Here is a 19,329-nt window from a genome sequence, read left to right as displayed (position 1 = left end):
CCTTCTCGGCCGGGCACAAAATCTAACTGGCTTGGAGGAGGGTCATAGGGGGAGGAGCCAGTGCACACCACCTGATCCTAAAGCTTTACTTTTTGTGCCCTGTCTCCTGCGGAGCCGCTATTCCCCATGGTCCTTTCAGGAACCCCAGCATCCACTAGGACGATAGAGAAAAGGGGTTATCGAGACTTCACTAATGGAGCAGAACAGGCAGAAAGCCAAAACATTTATCACCGAGAGGTAGAGAGAATCTGGAGGGGCAACACACAATGCATCGGGGCACAGAGTGTGGTCACAGGAGCTTCGGTATTTCCAAGACTGCCTCCAAAAACTTCTCCTAGCCACGGTGGCTGTGATAACTCCGCTGCCCGCTCCATACTTCCCCTAGCCACTGTGGCTGTGATAACTCCGCTGCCCGCTCCATACTTCCCCTAGCCACTGTGGCTGTGATAACTCCGCTGCCCACTCCATACTTCCCCTAACCACGGTGGCTGTGATAACTCCGCTGCCCGCTCCATACTTCCCCTAGTCACGGTGGCTGTGATAACTCTGCTGCCCGCTCCATACTTCCCCTAGTCACGGTGGCTGTGATAACTCTGCTGCCCGCTCCATACTTCCCCTAGTCACGGTGGCTGTGATAACTCCGCTGCCCACTCCATGCTTCCCCTAGCCACTGTGGCTGTGATAACACCGCTGCCCGCTCCATACTTCCCCTAGCCACTGTGGCTGTGATAACTCCGCTGCCCGCTCAATACTTCCCCTAGCCACTGTGGCTGTGATAACTCCGCTGCCCGCTCAATACTTCCCCTAGACACTGTGGCTGTGATAACTCCGCTGCCCGCTCCATACTTCCCCTAGCCACTGTGGCTGTGATAACTCCGCTGCCCGCTCAATACTTCCCCTAGCCACTGTGGCTGTGATAACACCGCTGCCCGCTCAATACTTCCCCTAGCCACTGTGGCTGTGATAACTCCGCTGCCCGCTCCATGCTTCCCCTAGCCACTGTGGCTGTGATAACTCCGCTGCCCGCTCCATACTACCCCTAGCCACTGTGGCTGTGATAACTCCGCTGCCCGCTCCATACTACCCCTTGCCACTGTGGCTGTGGTGAGTAGTGTAAGCCTGTAAATATAGCATCTGCAGAAAGCAGCCCAGCGCCAGCCGGCACTCAGGAAAAGCTCTGACTCCCAGGGTATAGAGGGGAGGAGCATATGGAGGAAAACATAAAAGTGCCCAAACTGCCATATGTACACTCTATACCCCGGTGTAACCAGTGTCCCCCGCTGATTACAGATCTGTAGATTCTGTGATACACACAAGAGCAGAGGACTATTCAATAGGGGAATTTCACCGCTTACACACATGGGTCTATTTCTTCATGTGCAGCCAACACGTCATCTTGAGTATTCAGCGGGTGGGATTATTTGGCGCGACCCATTCTTTTGTTCGAGATTAGGACCAAACAATGGGAGTCAAATCAATGAGATTCTTTTCCGACAATTTAAAAGAAACGCCAGAGCCGAACTAACCTTGGAAACTTCCGTGTGTTCTGACGTCGTGGATGATAAAACCGGATACGAAAACGAGAGCGACGAGGAAAAGCCGGAAGAAGGGAAATCGCCGACCTTTCATCTTCTGCAACAGAGTCTGCGGAAAACAGAAAGAGGGTTTATTTAGTAACACTGCCAACAAGGTGCCAACCTGCGCCAAAGCCAACCGGACGCTTCTATTATAATAAGTTATTTAAGCAGCTAGAGCTCGTGTCATAGAGAAAAGGCTTTAGGTCAATCACGTCAGTCCCTGGTCCAAGAGAGCATACTGCCTGCACATAATACAGAGATAATGCTTGCCAGAGGCCAACTGACCTGCCAGTATGATTCTCAGCGGTGCGCAGAAACCCACAAAGAACAAGCAAACTCCAACGCTAACAAGGCCCCGGATGCCTGACAACCCCTGAGCTCTCTGGCAAGGCTGCTTCTGCTTTTCCCACTTGTGCCCCACTTATAGCCTTGCTATAGCAGTTATTTGCAGCTTGGCCTCTGGCATAATGTGAAGTGGGGGCATTCCGTGGCATAATGTGAAGCGGGGGCATTCCGTGGCATAATGTGAAGCGGAGGCATTCCGTGGCATAATGTGAAGCGGGGGCTTTCCGTGGCATAATGTGTATTGCAAGCAATATGATGTGCCAGAAGCCTTACTACAAAAGAACTGGTGGTGTGCTTTACCAATTTCACCATCTTCTTCAGTGCACGCAAGGGGCTTGGCTGCTGCGGCGGAGGGGAGGATCTGAGGGGGGGCATTAGGGGCACGTGGAGACATCTGAGGTGCATGTAAGGGGCCTGGCTGCTGCGGTGGAGGATCAGATGGGGGCATTTGGAGCACATGGAGACGTCTGAGGTACATGTAAGGGGCCTGTTCGGAGACCACAAGGTTTGGTTACTCCAGAGGTTCTCAAAAACAGTCCTCAAGGCACCCCAATGGTCCAGGTTTTAGGTATATCCACGGATCAGCGCAGATAGTTGAATAAAATTGACCGAGGTGCTAATTAAGTCACCTGTGGTCAAGCACAGATATACTTCTTAAAACCTGGACTGTGGGTTTGCCTTGAGGACCGCGTTTGAGAACCTCAGGGTTACTCTACAAGGTTTTTCGTTATTTCCCTCAAGCAGATTTAGATTTTACACCAAACCTTACACCAGGCATTCCCAACCACGGTCCTCAAGGCACACCAACAGGGCAGGTTTTAGGTATATCCAGGCTGCAGCACAGATGGTTAAGTCAAAATAACTGAGGTACTAATTAAGTCACCTGTGCTGAAGCCTGGATATCACTAAAACCTGCACTGTTAGTGTGCCTTGAGGACCGTGGTTGGGAATGCCTGCCTTACACCATGATGGACCCAGTAACTGAGGTAGGACACTATTCTTCTCCCCATTAGGTGATGGGTCTGTGTGATCACTGCGCTGCACACGGTACAGAGCCACCACACCGACGCCGGCTGCCATTACCCTATGCCGATTAGAATATTACAGCAAATGCAGATGATTTCAGGACCAATATTATTCAGAACTGTCCCCAAACCACTGCCCAGACACAATGCCATGTAACGAGGAGAAAGCGTCAGCTATATGGGTACAGGGTGTGCCCCGGGACTGCAGTAACACAGGAAGGCCTCTGGAGGTCACCGCACCTTACAGTACACAAAACCACAGCTCTGTGTGTAAGCAGCACTGGCAGCGGTGCATAGACTCGCAGAGGCACTGGGGGCATTACCTGGCACACAACCTCGCAGAGGCACTGGGGGCATTACCTGGCACGCAGGCTCGCAGAGGCACTGGGGGCATTACCTGAAACGCAGACTCGCAGAGGCCCTGGGTGCATTACCTGGCGCGCAGACTCACAGAGGCACTGGGGGCATTACCTGGCGCGCAGAGGCACTGGGGGCATTACCTGGCGCGTAGACTCGCAGAGTCACTGGGGGCATTACCTGGCGCGCAGACTCGCAGAGGCACTGGGGGCATTACCTGGCGCGCAGACTCGCAGAGGCACTGGGGGCATTACCTGGCGCGCAGACTCGCAGAGGCACTGGGGGCATTACCTGGCGCGCAGACTCGCAGAGGCACTGGGGGCATTACCTGGCGCGCAGACTCGCAGAGGCCCTGGGCGCATTACCTGGCGCGCAGACTCACAGAGGCACTGGGGGCATTACCTGGCGCGCAGAGGCACTGGGGGCATTACCTGGCGCGTAGACTCGCAGAGGCACTGGGGGCATTACCTGGCGCGCAGACTCGCAGAGGCACTGGGGGCATTACCTGGCGCGCAGACTCGCAGAGGCACTGGGGGCATTACCTGGCGCGCAGACTCGCAGAGGCACTGGGGGCATTACCTGGCGCGCAGACTCGCAGAGGCACTGGGGGCATTACCTGGCGCGCAGACTCGCAGAGGCACTGGGGGCATTACCTGGCGCGCAGACTCGCAGAGGCACTGGGGGCATTACCTGGCGCGCAGACTCGCAGAGGCACTGGGGGCATTACCTGGCGCGCAGACTCGCAGAGGCACTGGGGGCATTACCTGGCGCGCAGACTCGCAGAGGCACTGGGGGCATTACCTGGCGCGCAGACTCGCAGAGGCACTGGGGGCATTACCTGGCGCGCAGACTCGCAGAGGCACTGGGGGCATTACCTGGCACGCAGACTCGCAGAGGCACTGGGGGCATTACCTGGCACGCAGACTCGCAGAGGCACTGGGGGCATTACCTGGCGCGCAGACTCGCAGAGGCACTGGGGGCATTACCTGGCACGCAGACTCGCAGAGCTCAATATCCTTGGAATTAGGCGTCTTGGAGGAGAATTGTTCATTTGTCACGCAGAAGGACTTCACAGTTTCCTGTACAGATTTCCTCATCTGCAAGACACACGTGATCACGTAAAACCCGGACATCCGACCAACCAGAAATATATAGTTACCGACACTGCATATATACGACCCGGACATCAGACCAACCAGAAATACATAGTTACCGACACTGCACATATACAACCCGGACATCCGACCAGCCAGAAATAATAAGATTTTACTCACCGGTAAATCTATTTCTCGTAGTCCGTAGTGGATGCTGGGAACTCCGTAAGGACCATGGGGAATAGACGGGCTCCGCAGGAGACTGGGCACACTATAAGAAAGATTTGGTACTACCTGGTGTGCACTGGCTCCTCCCTCTATGCCCCTCCTCCAGACCTCAGTTAGGATACTGTGCCCGGAAGAGCTGACACAATAAGGAAGGATTTTGAATCCCGGGTAAGACTCATACCAGCCACACCAATCACACCGTATAACTCGTGATATTAAACCCAGTTAACAGTATGAAATATAACTGAGCCTCTCAACAGATGGCTCAACAATAACCTTTTAGTTAGGCAATAACTATATACAAGTATTGCAGACAATCCGCACTTGGGATGGGCGCCCAGCATCCACTACGGACTACGAGAAATAGATTTACCAGTGAGTAAAATCTTATTTTCTCTGACGTCCTAGTGGATGCTGGGAACTCCGTAAGGACCATGGGGATTATACCAAAGCTCCCAAACGGGCGGGAGAGTGCGGATGACTCTGCAGCACCGAATGAGAGAACTCAAGGTCCTCCTCAGCCAGGGTATCAAATTTGTAGAATTTAGCAAACGTGTTTGCCCCTGACCAAGTTGCAGCTCGGCAAAGTTGTAAAGCCGAGACCCCTCGGGCAGCCGCCCAAGATGAGCCCACCTTCCTCGTGGAATGGGCTTTCACTGATTTAGGATGCGGCAATCCAGCCGCAGAATGCGCCAGCTGAATTGTGCTACAAATCCAGCGAGCAATTGTCTGCTTAGAAGCAGGAGCACCTATTTTGTTGGGTGCATACAGGATAAAAAGCGAGTCAGTTTTCCTGACTCCAGCCGTCCTGGAAACATAAATTTTCAAGGCCCTGACTATGTCCAGTAACTTGGAATCCTCCAAGTCCCTAGTAGCCGCAGGCACCACAATAGGTTGGTTCAAGTGAAAAGCTGATACCACTTTAGGGAGAAACTGGGGACGAGTCCTCAATTCTGCCCTATCCATATGGAAAATCAGATAAGGGCTTTTACATGACAAAGCCGCCAACTCTGACACACGCCTGGCCGAAGCCAAGGCCAATAACATGACCACTTTCCACGTGAGATATTTCAGATCCACGGTTTTAAGTGGCTCAAACCAATGTGATTTTAGGAAACTCAACACCACATTGAGATCCCAAGGTGCCACAGGAGGCACAAAAGGGGGCTGAATATGAAGCACTCCCTTTGCAAAAGTCTGAACTTCAGGCAGTGAAGCCAGTTCTTTCTGGAAGAAAATCGACAGAGCCGAAATCTGGACCTTAATGGAACCCAATTTTAGGCCCATAGTCACTCCTGACTGTAGGAAGTGCAGAAAACGACCCAGTTGAAATTCCTCTGTAGGGGCCTTCCTGGCCTCACACCACGCATCATATTTTCGCCAAATGCGGTGATAATGGTTTGCGGTTACTTCTTTCCTGGCTTTTATCAGCGTAGGAATGACTTCCTCCGGAATGCCCTTTTCCTTTAGGATCCGGAATTCAACCGCCATGCCGTCAAACGCAGCCGCGGTAAGTCTTGGAACAGACAGGGCCCCTGCTGTAGCAGATCCTGTCTGAGCGGTAGAGGCCATGGGTCCTCTGATAACATTTCTTGAAGTTCCGGGTACCAAGCTCTTCTTGGCCAATCCGGAACCACGAGAATCGTTCTTACTCCTCGCCTTCTTATTATTCTCAGTACCTTTGTTATGAGAGGCAGAGGAGGGAACACATAAACCGACTGGTACACCCACGGTGTCACTAGAGCGTCCACAGCTATCGCCTGAGGGTCCCTTGACCTGGCGCAATATCTCTTTAGCTTTTTGTTGAGGCGGGACGCCATCATGTCCACCTGTGGCCTTTCCCAACGGTTTACCAACAGTAGGAAGACTTCTGGATGAAGTCCCCACTCTCCCGGGTGTAGGTCGTGTCTGCTGAGGAAGTCTGCTTCCCAGTTGTCCACTCCCGGAATGAACACTGCTGACAGTGCTAGTACGTGATTTTCCGCCCATCTGAGAATCCTTGTGGCTTCTGCCATCGCCACCCTGCTTCTTGTGCCGCCCTGTCGGTTTACATGGGCGACTGCCGTGATGTTGTCTGATTGGATCAGAACCGGCTGGTTTTGAAGCAGGGGCCTTGCCTGACTTAGGGCATTGTAAATGGCCCTCAGTTCCAGAATGTTTATGTGTAGGGACGACTCCTGACTTGACCAAAGTCCCTGGAAATTTCTTCCCTGTGTGACTGCGCCCCAGCCCCGAAGGCTGGCATCCGTGGTCACCAGGACCCAGTCCTGTATGCCGAATCTGCGGCCCTCTAGAAGATGAGCACTCTGCAGCCACCACAGTAGAGACACCCTGGTCCTTGGAGACAGGGTTATCAGTTGATGCATCTGAAGATGCGATCCCGACCACTTGTCCAAGAGGTCCCACTGGAAGGTCCTTGCATGGAACCTGCCGAATGGAATTGCTTCGTACGAAGCCACCATTTTTCCCAGGACTCGTGTGCAGTGATGCACCGATACCCGTTTTGGTTTTAGGAGGTCTCTGACTAGAGAGGACAGCTCCTTTGCTTTCTCCTGCGGGAGAAACACTTTTTTCTGTTCTGTGTCCAGAATCATCCCCAGGAACAGTAAGCGTGTGGAAGGAACCAGTTGTGACTTTGGAATGTTTAGAATCCAGCCATGCTGTTGTAGCACTTCCCGAGATAGTGCTACTCCGACCAGTAACTGCTCCCTGGACCTCGCCTTTATTAGGAGATCGTCCAAGTACAGGATAATTAAAACTCCCTTTTTTCGAAGGAGTATCATCATTTCTGCCATTACCTTGGTAAACACCCTCGGTGCCGTGGACAGTCCAAACGGTAGTGTCTGGAATTGGTAATGGCAATCCTATACCACAAATCTGAGGTACTCCTGGTGAGGAAGGTAAATTGGGACATGCAGGTAAGCATCCTTGATGTCCAGGGATACCATGTAATTCCCCTCGTCCAGGCTTGCAATAACCGCCCTGAGCGATTCCATCTTGAACTTGAATCTTTTTATGTATGTGTTCAAGGATTTCAAATTTAAAATGGGTCTCACCGAACCGTCCGGTTTCGGTACCACAAACAGTGTGGAATAGTAACCCCGTCCTTGTTGAAGTAGGGGTACTTTGACTATCACCTGCTGGGAATACAGCTTGTGAATTGCCTCTAGTACAGCCTCCCTGCCCGAGGGAGTTGTCGGTAAGGCCGATTTGAGGAAACGGCGGGGGGGAGGCGCCTCGAATTCCAGCTTGTACCCCTGAGATACTACTTGAAGGATCCAGGGATCCACCCGTGAGCGAACCCACTGATCGCTGAAATTTTTGAGGCGGCCCCCCACCGTACCTGGCTCCGCCTGTGGAGCCCCACCGTCATGCGGCGGATTTGGAAGAAGCGGGGGAGGACTTTTGTTCCTGTGAACCTGCTGCGTGGTGCAGCTTTTTCCCCTTCCTCTGCCTCTAGACAGAAAAGACCCGCCTTTTACCCGCCTGTTTTTCTGGGGTCGAAAGGACTGTACCTGATAATACGGCGCTTTCTTAGGCTGTGAGGGGACATGGGGCAAAAATGCTGACTTCCCAGCTGTTGCTGTGGAAACAAGGTCTGAGAGACCATCCCCGAATAACTCCTCACCCTTATAAGGCAAAACTTCCATGTGCCTTTTAGAATCTGCATCCCCTGTCCACTGCCGAGTCCATAAGCCTCTCCTAGCAGAAATGGACAATGCACTTATTCTAGATGCCAGCCGGCAGATCTCCCTCTGTGCATCTCTCATGTACAAGACTGAGTCTTTTATATGCTCTACGGTTAGCAATATAGTGTCCCTGTCCAGCGTGTCAATATTTTCTGACAGGGAATCTGACCAAGCAGCAGCAGCACTGCACATCCACGCTGAAGCAATAGCTGGTCTCAGTAGAACACCAGTGTGTGTATATATAGACTTTAGGATAGCCTCCTGCTTTCTATCAGCAGGTTCCTTTAGGGCGGCCGTATCCGGAGACGGTAGTGCCACCTTTTTAGACAAACGGTGTGAGCGCTTTATCCACCCTAGGGGGAGTTTCCCAACGTGACCTATCCTCTGGCGAGAAAGGGAACGCCATTAGTAATTTTTTTTTAAATCACCAATTTTTTATCAGGGAAAGCCCACGCTTCTTCACACACTTCATTTAATTCTTCAGATGGGGGAAAAACTACTGGGAGTTTTTTCTCCCCAAACATAATACCCTTTTTTGAGGTACCTGGGTTTATATCAGAAAGGTGTAATACCTCTTTCATTGCCTCAATCATGCAACGAATGGCCCTAGTGGACATTAAATTTGACTCATCGTCGTCGACACTGGTATCAGTATCCGTGTCGACATCTGTGTCTGCCATCTGAGGTAGTGGGCGTTTTAGAGCCCCTGATGGCCTTTGAATTGCCTGGGCAGGCACGAGCTGAGAAGCCGGCTGTCCCGCATTTGGCATGTCGTCAAATTTTTTATGTAAGGAGTCGACACTTGCACGTAATTCCTTCCATAAGTCCATCCACTCAGGTGTCTGCCCCGCAAGGGGTGACATCACATTTATCGGCATCTGCTCCGCCTCCACATAAGTCTCCTCATCAAACATGTCGACACAGCCGTACCGACACACCACACACACACACACACAGGGAATGCTCTTAAAGGAGACAGGACCCCACAAAAGCCCTTTGGGGAGACAGAGAGTATGCCAGCACACACCAGAGCGCTATATAATGCAGGGACTAACTGAATTATGTCCCCTATAGCTGCTATAATATTTACTGCGCCTCAAATTTGTGCCCCCCCTCTCTTTTTTACCCTTTTCTGTAGTGTAGACTGCAGGGGAGAGCCAGGGAGCTTCCTTCCAGCGGAACTGTGAGGGAGAAATGGCGCCAGTGTGCTGAGGGAGATGGCTCCGCCCCTTTTCGGCAGACTTTTCTCCCGCTTTTTTCTGTATTCTGGCAGGGGTAATTACCACATATATAACCTCTGGGGCTATATATTGTGGTTATTTTGCCAGCCAAGGTGTATTTATTGCTGCTCAAGGCGCCCCCCCCCAGCGCCCTGCACCCTCAGTGACCGGAGTGTGAAGTGTGTATGAGGAGCAATGGCGCACAGCTGCAGTGCTGTGCGCTACCTTGGTGAAGACTGAAGTCTTCTGCCGCCGATTTTCCGGACCATCTTCTTGCTTCTGGCTCTGTAAGGGGGACGGCGGCGCGGCTCCGGGAACGAACACCAAGGACGGGTCCTGCGGTCGATCCCTCTGGAGCTAATGGTGTCCAGTAGCCTAAGAAGCCCAAGCTAGCTGCAAGCAGGTAGGTTCGCTTCTTCTCCCCTTAGTCCCTCGTTGCAGTGAGCCTGTTGCCAGCAGGTCTCACTGTAAAATAAAAAACCTAACATATACTTTCTTTCTAGGAGCTCAGGAGAGCCCCTAGTGTGCATCCAGCTCGGCCGGGCACAGAAATCTAACGGAGGTCTGGAGGAGGGGCATAGAGGGAGGAGCCAGTGCACACCAGGTAGTACCAAATCTTTCTTATAGTGTGCCCAGTCTCCTGCGGAGCCCGTCTATTCCCCATGGTCCTTACGGAGTTCCCAGCATCCACTAGGATGTCAGAGAAAATAAGAATTTACTTACCGATAATTCTATTTCTCGTAGTCCGTAGTGGATGCTGGGGACTCCGTAAGGACCATGGGGAATAGCGGCTCCGCAGGAGACAGGGCACAAAAGTAAAAGCTTTAGGATCAGGTGGTGTGCACTGGCTCCTCCCCCTATGACCCTCCTCCAAGCCTCAGTTAGGATACTGTGCCCGGACGAGCGTACACAATAAGGAAGGATTTTGAATCCCGGGTAAGACTCATACCAGCCACACCAATCACACTGTACAACCTGTGATCTGAACCCAGTTAACAGCATGATAACAGCGGAGCCTCTGAAAAGATGGCTCACAACAATAATAACCCGATTTTTGTAACAATAACTATGTACAAGTATTGCAGACAATCCGCACTTGGGATGGGCGCCCAGCATCCACTACGGACTACGAGAAATAGAATTATCGGTAAGTAAATTCTTATTTTCTCTGACGTCCTAAGTGGATGCTGGGGACTCCGTAAGGACCATGGGGATTATACCAAAGCTCCCAAACGGGCGGGAGAGTGCGGATGACTCTGCAGCACCGAATGAGAGAACTCCAGGTCCTCCTCAGCCAGGGTATCAAATTTGTAGAATTTTGCAAACGTGTTTGCCCCTGACCAAGTAGCAGCTCGGCAAAGTTGTAAAGCAGAGACCCCTCGGGCAGCCGCCCAAAATGAGCCCACCTTCCTTGTGGAATGGGCATTTACATATTTTGGCTGTGGCAGGCCTGCCACAGAATGTGCAAGCTGAATTGTACTACACATCCAACTAGCAATCGTCTGCTTAGAAGCAAGAGCACCCCGTTTGTTGGGTGCATACAGGATAACAACAAGTCAGTTTTCCTGACTCCAGCCGTCCTGGAAACATATATTTTTAGGGCCCTGACAACATCTAGCAACTTGGAGTCCTCCAAGTCCCTAGTAGCCCCAGGTACCACAATAAGCTGGTTCAGGTGAAACGCTGACACCACCTTAGGGAGAAACTGGGGACGAGTCCGCAGCTCTGCCCTGTCCGAATGGACAATCAGATATGGGCTTTTGTGAGACAAAGCCGCCAATTCTGACACTCGCCTGGCCGAGGCCAGGGCCAACAGCATGGTCACTTTCCATGTGAGATATTTCAAATCCACAGATTTGAGCGGTTTAAACCAATGTGATTTGAGGAATCCCAGAACTACGTTGAGATCCCACAGTGCCACTGGAGGCACAAAAGGGGGTTGTATATGCAGTACTCCCCTTGACAAACTTCTGGACTTCAGGAACTGAAGCCAATTCTTTCTGGAAGAAAATCGACAGGGCCGAAATTTGAACCTTAATGGACCCCAATTTGAGGCCCATAGACAGTCCTGTTTGCAGGAAATGCAGGAATCGACCGAGTTGAAATTCCTCCGTGGGGGCCTTCCTGGCCTCACACCATGCAACATATTTTCGCCAAATGCGGTGATAATGTTGTGCGGTCACCTCCTTCCTGGCTCTGACCAGGGTAGGGATGACCTCTTCCGGAATGCCTTTTTCCCTTAGGATCCGGCGTTCAACCGCCATGCCGTCAAACGCAGCCGCGGTAAGTCTTGGAACAGACATGATCCTTGCTGAAGCAAGTCCCTTCTTAGTATCTCTTGAAGTTCCGGGTACCAAGTCCTTCTTGGCCAATCCGGAGCCACGAGTATAGTTCTTACTCCTCTCCGTCTTATAATTCTCAGTACCTTGGGTATGAGAGGCAGAGGAGGGAACACATACACCGACTGGTACACCCACGGTGTTACCAGAGCGTCCCAGCTATTGCCTGAGGGTCTCTTGACCTGGCGCAATACCTGTCCAGTTTTTTGTTCAGACGGGACGCCATCATGTCCACCTTTGGTCTTTCCCAACGGTTCACAATCATGTGGAAGACTTCCAGATGAAGTCCCCACTCTCCCGGGTGGAGGTCGTGCCTGCTGAGGAAGTCTGCTTCCCAGTTGTCCACTCCCGGAATGAACACCGCTGACAGTGTTATCACATGATTTTTCGCCCAGCGAAGAATCCTTGCTGCCATTGCCCTCCTGCTTCTTGTGCCGCCCTGTCTGTTTACGTGGGCGACTGCCGTGATGTTGTCCGACTGGATCAGCACCAGTTGACTTTGAAGCAGAGGTCTTCCTAGGCTCAGAGCATTGTAACTTGCCCTTAGCTCCAGTATATTTATGTGGAGAGAAGTCTCCAGACTTGACCACACTCCTTGGAAATTTCTTCCCTGTGTGACTGCTCCCCAGCCTCTCAGGCTGGCATCCGTGGTCACCAGGACCCAGTCCTGAATGCCGAATCTGCTGCCCTCTAGTAGATGAGCACTCTGCAGCCACCACAGAAGAGACACCCTTGTCCTTGGAGACAGGATTATCCGCTGATGCATCTGAAGATGCGATCCGGACCATTCGTCCAGCAGATCCCACTGAAAAATTCTTGCGTGAAATCTGCCGAATGGAATCGCTTCGTAAGAAGCCACCATTTTTCCCAGGACTCTTGTGCATTGATGCACTGACACTTGGCCTGGTTCTAGGAGGTTCCTAACTAGCTCGGATAACTCCCTGGCTTTCTCCTCCGGGAGAAACACCTTTTTCTGGACTGTGTCCAGAATCATCCCTAGGAACAGCAGACGTGTCGTCGGAATCAGCTGCGATTTTGGAATATTTAGAATCCATCCGTGCTGTCGTAGAACTACTTGAGATAGTGCTACTCCGACCTCCAACTGTTCTCTGGACCTTGCCCTTATCAGGAGATCGTCCAAGTAAGGGATAATTAAGACGCCTTTTCTTTGAAGAAGAATCATCATTTCGGCCATTACCTTGGTAAAGACCCGGGGTGCCGTGGACAATCCAAACGGCAGCGTCTGAAACTGATAGTGACAGTTCTGTACCACGAACCTGAGGTACCCTTGGTGAGAAGGGCAATTTGGGACATGGAGGTAAGCATCCTTGATGTCCAGGGACACCATATAGTCCCCTTCTTCCTGGTTCGCTATCACTGCTCTGAGTGACTCCATCTTGATTTGAACCTTTGTATGTAAGTGTTCAAAGATTTCAGATTTAGAATAGATCTCACCGAGCCGTCTGGCTTCAGTACCACAAATAGTGTGGAATAATACCCCTTTCCTTGTTGTAGGAGGGGTACTTTGATTATCACCTGCTGGGAATACAGCTTGTGAATTGTTTCCAATACTGCCTCCCTGTCGGAGGGAGACGTTGGTAAAGCAGACTTCAGGAACCTGCGAGGGGGAGACGTCTCGAATTTCCAATCTGTACCCCTGGGATACTACTTGTAGGATCCAGGGGTCCACTTGCGAGTGAGCCCACTGCGCGCTGAAACTCTTGAGACGACCCCCCACCGCACCTGAGTCCGCTTGTACGGCCCCAGCGTCATGCTGAGGACTTGGCAGAAGCGGTGGAGGGCTTCTGTTCCTGGGAAGGGGCTGCCTGCTGCAGTCTTCTTCCCTTTCCTCTACCCCTGGGCAGATATGACTGGCCTTTTGCCCGCTTGCCCTTATGGGGACGAAAGGACTGAGGCTGAAAGACGGTGTCATTTTCTTTATACGGCAATACTTCCATGTGCCGTTTGGAATCTGCATCACCTGACCACTGTCGTGTCCATAAACATCTTCTGGCAGACATGGACATCGCACTTACTCTTGATGCCAGAGTGCAAATATCCCTCTGTGCATCTCTCATATATAGTAATGCATCCTTTAAATGCTCTATAGTCAATAAAATACTGTCCCTGTCAAGGGTATCAATATTTTCAGTCAGGGAATCCGACCAAGCCACCCCAGCGCTGCACATCCAGGCTGAGGCGATCGCTGGTCGCAGTATAACACCAGTATGTGTGTATATACTTTTTAGGATATTTTCCAGCCTCCTATTAGCTGGCTCCTTGAGGGCGGCCGTATCTGGAGACGGTAACGCCACTTGTTTTGATAAGCGTGTGAGCGCCTTATCCACCCTAGGGGGTGTTTCCCAACTCGCCCTAACTTCTGGCGGAAAAGGGTATAACGCCAATAATTTTCTATCGGGGGAAACCCACGCATCATCACACACTTCATTTAATTTATCTGATTCAGGAAAAACTACAGGTAGTTTTTTCACACCCCACATAATACCCTTTTTTGTGGTACTTGTAGTATCAGAAATATGTAACACCTCCTTCATTTCCCTTAACATGTAACGTGTGGCCCTAATGGAAAATACGTTTGTTTCTTCACCGTCGACACTGGAGTCAGTGTCCGTGTCTGTGTCGACCGACTGAGGTAATGGGCGTTTTAAAGCCCCTGACGGTGTTTGAGACGCCTGGACAGGTACTAATTGGTTTGCCGGCCGTCTCATGTCGTCAACCGACCTTGCAGCGTGTTGACATTATCACGTAATTCCCTAAATAAGCCATCCATTCCTGTGTCGACTCCCTAGAGAGTGACATCACCATTACAGGCAATTGCTCCGCCTCCTCACCAACATCGTCCTCATACATGTCGACACACACGTACCGACACACAGCACACACACAGGGAATGCTCTGATAGAGGACAGGACCCCACTAGCCCTTTGGGGAGACAGAGGGAGAGTTTGCCAGCACACACCAAAACGCTATAATTTTACAGGGACAACCTTATATAAGTGTTTTCCCTTATAGCATCTTAATATGTAATAATATCGCCACAAAAATGCCCCCCCTCTCTGTTTTAACCCTGTTTCTGTAGTGCAGTGCAGGGGAGAGCCTGGGAGCCTTCCCACCAGCAGTTCTGTGAGGGAAAATGGCGCTGTGTGCTGAGGAGAATAGGCCCCGCCCCCTTTTCGGCGGGCTTCTTCTCTTGTTTTTCTGACAACCTGGCAGGGGTTAAATACATCCATATAGCCCCAGAGGCTATATGTGATGTATATTTAGCCAGCATAGGTACTTTCATTGCTGCCCAGGGCGCCCCCACCAGCGCCCTGCACCCTCAGTGACCGTTGGTGTGAAGTGTGCTGAGAGCAATGGCGCACAGCTGCAGTGCTGTGCGCTACCTTAAGAAAACTGGGAAGTCTTCAGCCGCCGATTTCTGGACCTCTTCTCTCTTCAGCATCTGCAAGGGGGTCGGCGGCGCGGCTCCGGTGACCCATCCAGGCTGTACCTGTGATCGTCCCTCTGGAGCTAGTGTCCAGTAGCCTAAGAAGCCAATCCATCCTGCACGCAGGTGAGTTCACTTCTTCTCCCCTAAGTCCCTCGTTGCAGTGATCCTGTTGCCAGCAGGACTCACTGAAAATAAAAAACCTAATAAAACTTTTACTCTAAGCAGCTCTTTAGGAGAGCCACCTAGATTGCACCCTTCTCGGCCGGGCACAAAAACCTAACTGAGGCTTGGAGGAGGGTCATAGGGGGAGGAGCCAGTGCACACCACCTGATCCTAAAGCTTTTACTTTTGTGCCCTGTCTCCTGCGGAGCCGCTATTCCCCATGGTCCTTACGGAGTCCCCAGCATCCACTTAGGACGTCAGAGAAACATAGTTACCGACACTGCATATATACAACCCGGACATCCGACCAGCCAGAAATACATAGTTACCGACACTGCATATATACAACCCGGCCATCCGACCAGCCAGAAATACATAGTTACTGACACTGCATATATACCACCCGGACATCCGACCAGCCAGAAATACATAGTTACCGACACTGCATATATACAACCCAGACATCCGACCAGCCAGAAATACATAGTTACCGACACTGCACATGTACCACCCGGACAGCTGACCAGCCAGAAATACATAGTTACCGACACTGCATATATACAACCCGGACATCCGACCAGCCAGAAATACATAGTTACCGACACTGCATATATACAACCCGGACATCCGACCAGCCAGAAATACATAGTTACCGACACTGCATATATACAACCCGGACAGCTGACCAGCCAGAAATACATAGTTACCGACACTGCACATATACAACCCGGACATCCGACCAGCCAGAAATACATATAGTTACCGACACTGCATATATACAACCCGGACATCCGACCAGCCAGAAATACATAGTTACCGACACTGCACATATACAACCCGGACATCCGACCAACCAGAAATACATATAGTTACCGACACTGCACATGTACCACCCGGACAGCTGACCAGCCAGAAATATATATAGTTACCGACACTGCATATATACAACCCGGACATCCGACCAGCCAGAAATACATAGTTACCGACACTGCATATATACAACCCGGACATCCGACCAGCCAGAAATACATAGTTACCGACACTGCATATATACAACACGGACAGCCGACCAGCCAGAAATACATAGATCCTGGCATAGCACATGAACAGCAATAGCTCCCGTTAAAGCGTAAAAGCGACCGGTTTCTGGACACCTGCCAGATCTGGTATTGGATGATATATCCACCCTACACTCATGTCAGATATTACCACACATGCAACATACGTGTTACTGACACCATATAGACCGGACAACTCACCGATTTGGAAGTGGTGTTCCAGGATTTAACGAGATGCTGTAGGAGCAAACTGGAAAAGAAGATACGAACATTGCATCAGACGACGAGCCGGGAGAACTACGTACTCAGGCTTCACGCAGAGATCTATAGTCCAGCCAAAATGTGCCATGCATTGGTGTAGGAGGGGTCTCCTGTGGTGGGAACATGTAGATGCACTGTGACATGCATTGGTGTAGGAGGGGTCCTCTGTGGTGGGAACATGTAGATGCACTGTGCCATGCATTGGTGTAGGAGGGGTCTCCTGTGGTGGGAACATGTAGATGCACTGTGACATGCATTGGTGTAGGAGGGGTCCTCTGTGGTGGGAACATGTAGATGCACTGTGACATGCATTGGTGTAGGAGGGGTCCTCTGTGGTGGGAACATGTAGATGCACTGTGCCATGCATTGGTGTAGGAGGGGTCTCCTGTGGTGGGAACATGTAGATGCACTGTGACATGCATTGGTGTAGGAGGGGTCCTCTGTGGTGGGAACATGTAGATGCACTGTGCCATGCATTGGTGTAGGAGGGGTCTCCTGTGGTGGGAACATGTAGATGCACTGCGACATGCATTGGTGTAGGAGGGGTCCTCTGTAGTGGGAACATGTAGATGCACTGAGCCATGCATTGGTGTAGGAGGGGTCTCCTGTGGTGGGAACATGTAGATGCACTGTGCCATGCATTGGTGTAGGAGGGGTCCTCTGCTGTGGTGGGAACATGTAGATGCACTGTGACATGTAGGAGGGGTCTCCTGTGGTGGGAACATGTAGATGGACTGTGCCATACATTGGTGTAGGAGGGGTCTCCTGTGGGGGGGGGGGCATGTATGTGGACTGGGCCATGCATTGGTGTAGGAGGGGTTTCTCTCCTGTGGGGGGGGGGGGCATGTACAAAGACTGTGCCATGCATTGTTTTTGGAGGGGTTTCCTGTGTGTGTGTGTGGGGGGGGGGGGGGGGGGCATGTACATGGACTGTGACATGTATTGGTGTAGGAGGGGTCTCCTGTGGTGGGAACATGTAGATGCACTGTGACATGTATTGGTGTAGGAGGGGTCTCCTGTGGTGGGAACATGTAGATGCACTGTGACATGTATTGGTGTAGGAGGGGTCTCCAGTGGTGGGAACATGTAGATGGACTGTGCCCCATACATTGGTGTAGGAGGGGTCTCCTGTGGGGGGGGGGGGGGGCATGCATGTGGACTGGGCCATGCATTGGTGTAGGAGGGGTCTCCTGTGGGGGGGGAGGGGGGGCATGTATGTGGACTGGGCCATACATTGGTGTAGGAGGGGTTTCTCTCCTGTGGGGGGGGCATGTACAAAGACTGTGCCATGCATTGTTGTAGGAGGGGTTTCCTGTGTGTGTGTGGGGGGGGGGGGGGGGGCATGTACATGGACTGTGCCATGCATTGGTGTAGGAGGGGTCTGCTGTGGTGGGAACATGTAGATGCACTGTGCCATGTATTGGTGTAGGAGGGGTCTCCTGTGGTGGGAACATGTAGATGCACTGTGACATGCATTGGTGTAGGAGGGGTCTCCTGCTGTGGTGGGAACATGTAGATGCACTGTGACATGCATTGGTGTAGGAGGGGTCTCCTGTGGTGGGAACATGTAGATGCACTGTGACATGCATTGGTGTAGGAGGGGTCTCCTGTGGTGGGAACATGTAGATGCACTGTGACATGCATTGGTGTAGGAGGGGTCTCCTGTGGTGGGAACATGTAGATGCACTGTGACATGCATTGGTGTAGGAGGGGTCTACTGTGGGGGGGGGGGAGGACATGTATGTGGACTGGGCCATGCATTGGTGTAGGAGGGGTCTCCTGTGGGGGGGGGGGAGGGGTATGGGGGACATGTAGATGGACTGTGCCATGCATTGGTGTAGGAGGGGTCTCCTGTGGTCAGATATTTACCTGGACTGCGAGAAATGCTTGGCGTAAAGCTGGCGCCATACGCTGAAGCTGAGCGGATCCAGGTGCAAGCACTCGTACAGGCTGTGGAGAAGCTGGAAGATAAAGAAAACTAATAAACAATTGATGAGGCATGGCTGGCGCTAGAGGAGCACGGCTGGGTCCACACCTCTTTCCTCATGGCTGCAGGACAGCTGGGCGTGGCTCTGGATAGGAAGGATGGGAAGTACGTGTGCAAAGTACTCTCAGGGGTCGCCCCAAATGCCAGAACCTTCAGCCTGGGATACAGGTCTCGCAGCTGTGCCTGCTGACTACAAGCAGAGAACACATTAGACCAGAGAATGCGCCACTCCCACACCGCACAGCTACACGTAACGTGTATACAGCAGAGACCCTACCACTCCCTGGCGGGGTATAAAGCAGAGACCCTACAACTCCCTGGCGGGGTATAAGGTAGAGACCCTACCACTCCCTGGGGGGTATAAGGTAGAGACCCTACCACTCCCTGGGGGGGTATAAAGCAGAGACCCTACCACTCCCTGGGGGGGGGTATAAGGCAGAGACCCTACCACTCCCTGAGGAGGTATAAGGCACAGACTTTACCACTCCCTGGGGAGGTATAAGGCAGAGACCCTACCACTCCCTGGGGGGGGGTAT

At 51.9% G+C, this 19,329-nt stretch overlaps 1 protein-coding gene across 1 annotated transcript in view; it reads right to left on the bottom strand.

Annotated features, from left to right (window-relative positions):
* TMEM214 (transmembrane protein 214) overlaps positions 1–19,329 on the bottom strand; it is a 46,948-nt gene that overhangs the window by 12,750 nt on the left and 14,869 nt on the right. The window contains exons 9-13 of the mRNA XM_063914947.1: positions 18,842–18,983; positions 18,676–18,767; positions 16,747–16,795; positions 4,291–4,401; positions 1,527–1,644 (exon numbers count right to left, since the gene is read on the bottom strand). Of these exons, the coding sequence (XP_063771017.1) occupies positions 1,527–1,644; positions 4,291–4,401; positions 16,747–16,795; positions 18,676–18,767; positions 18,842–18,983 (512 nt within the window). The remainder of the gene's footprint in view (positions 1–1,526; positions 1,645–4,290; positions 4,402–16,746; positions 16,796–18,675; positions 18,768–18,841; positions 18,984–19,329) is intronic.

The sequence above is a fragment of the Pseudophryne corroboree genome, chromosome 4 (assembly GCF_028390025.1).
Source record: "Pseudophryne corroboree isolate aPseCor3 chromosome 4, aPseCor3.hap2, whole genome shotgun sequence".
Taxonomy (NCBI): Eukaryota; Metazoa; Chordata; class Amphibia; order Anura; family Myobatrachidae; genus Pseudophryne; species Pseudophryne corroboree.
The sequence above is the reverse complement of the archived record's forward strand: the minus strand, read 5'-3'. Positions and strand labels throughout refer to the sequence as shown.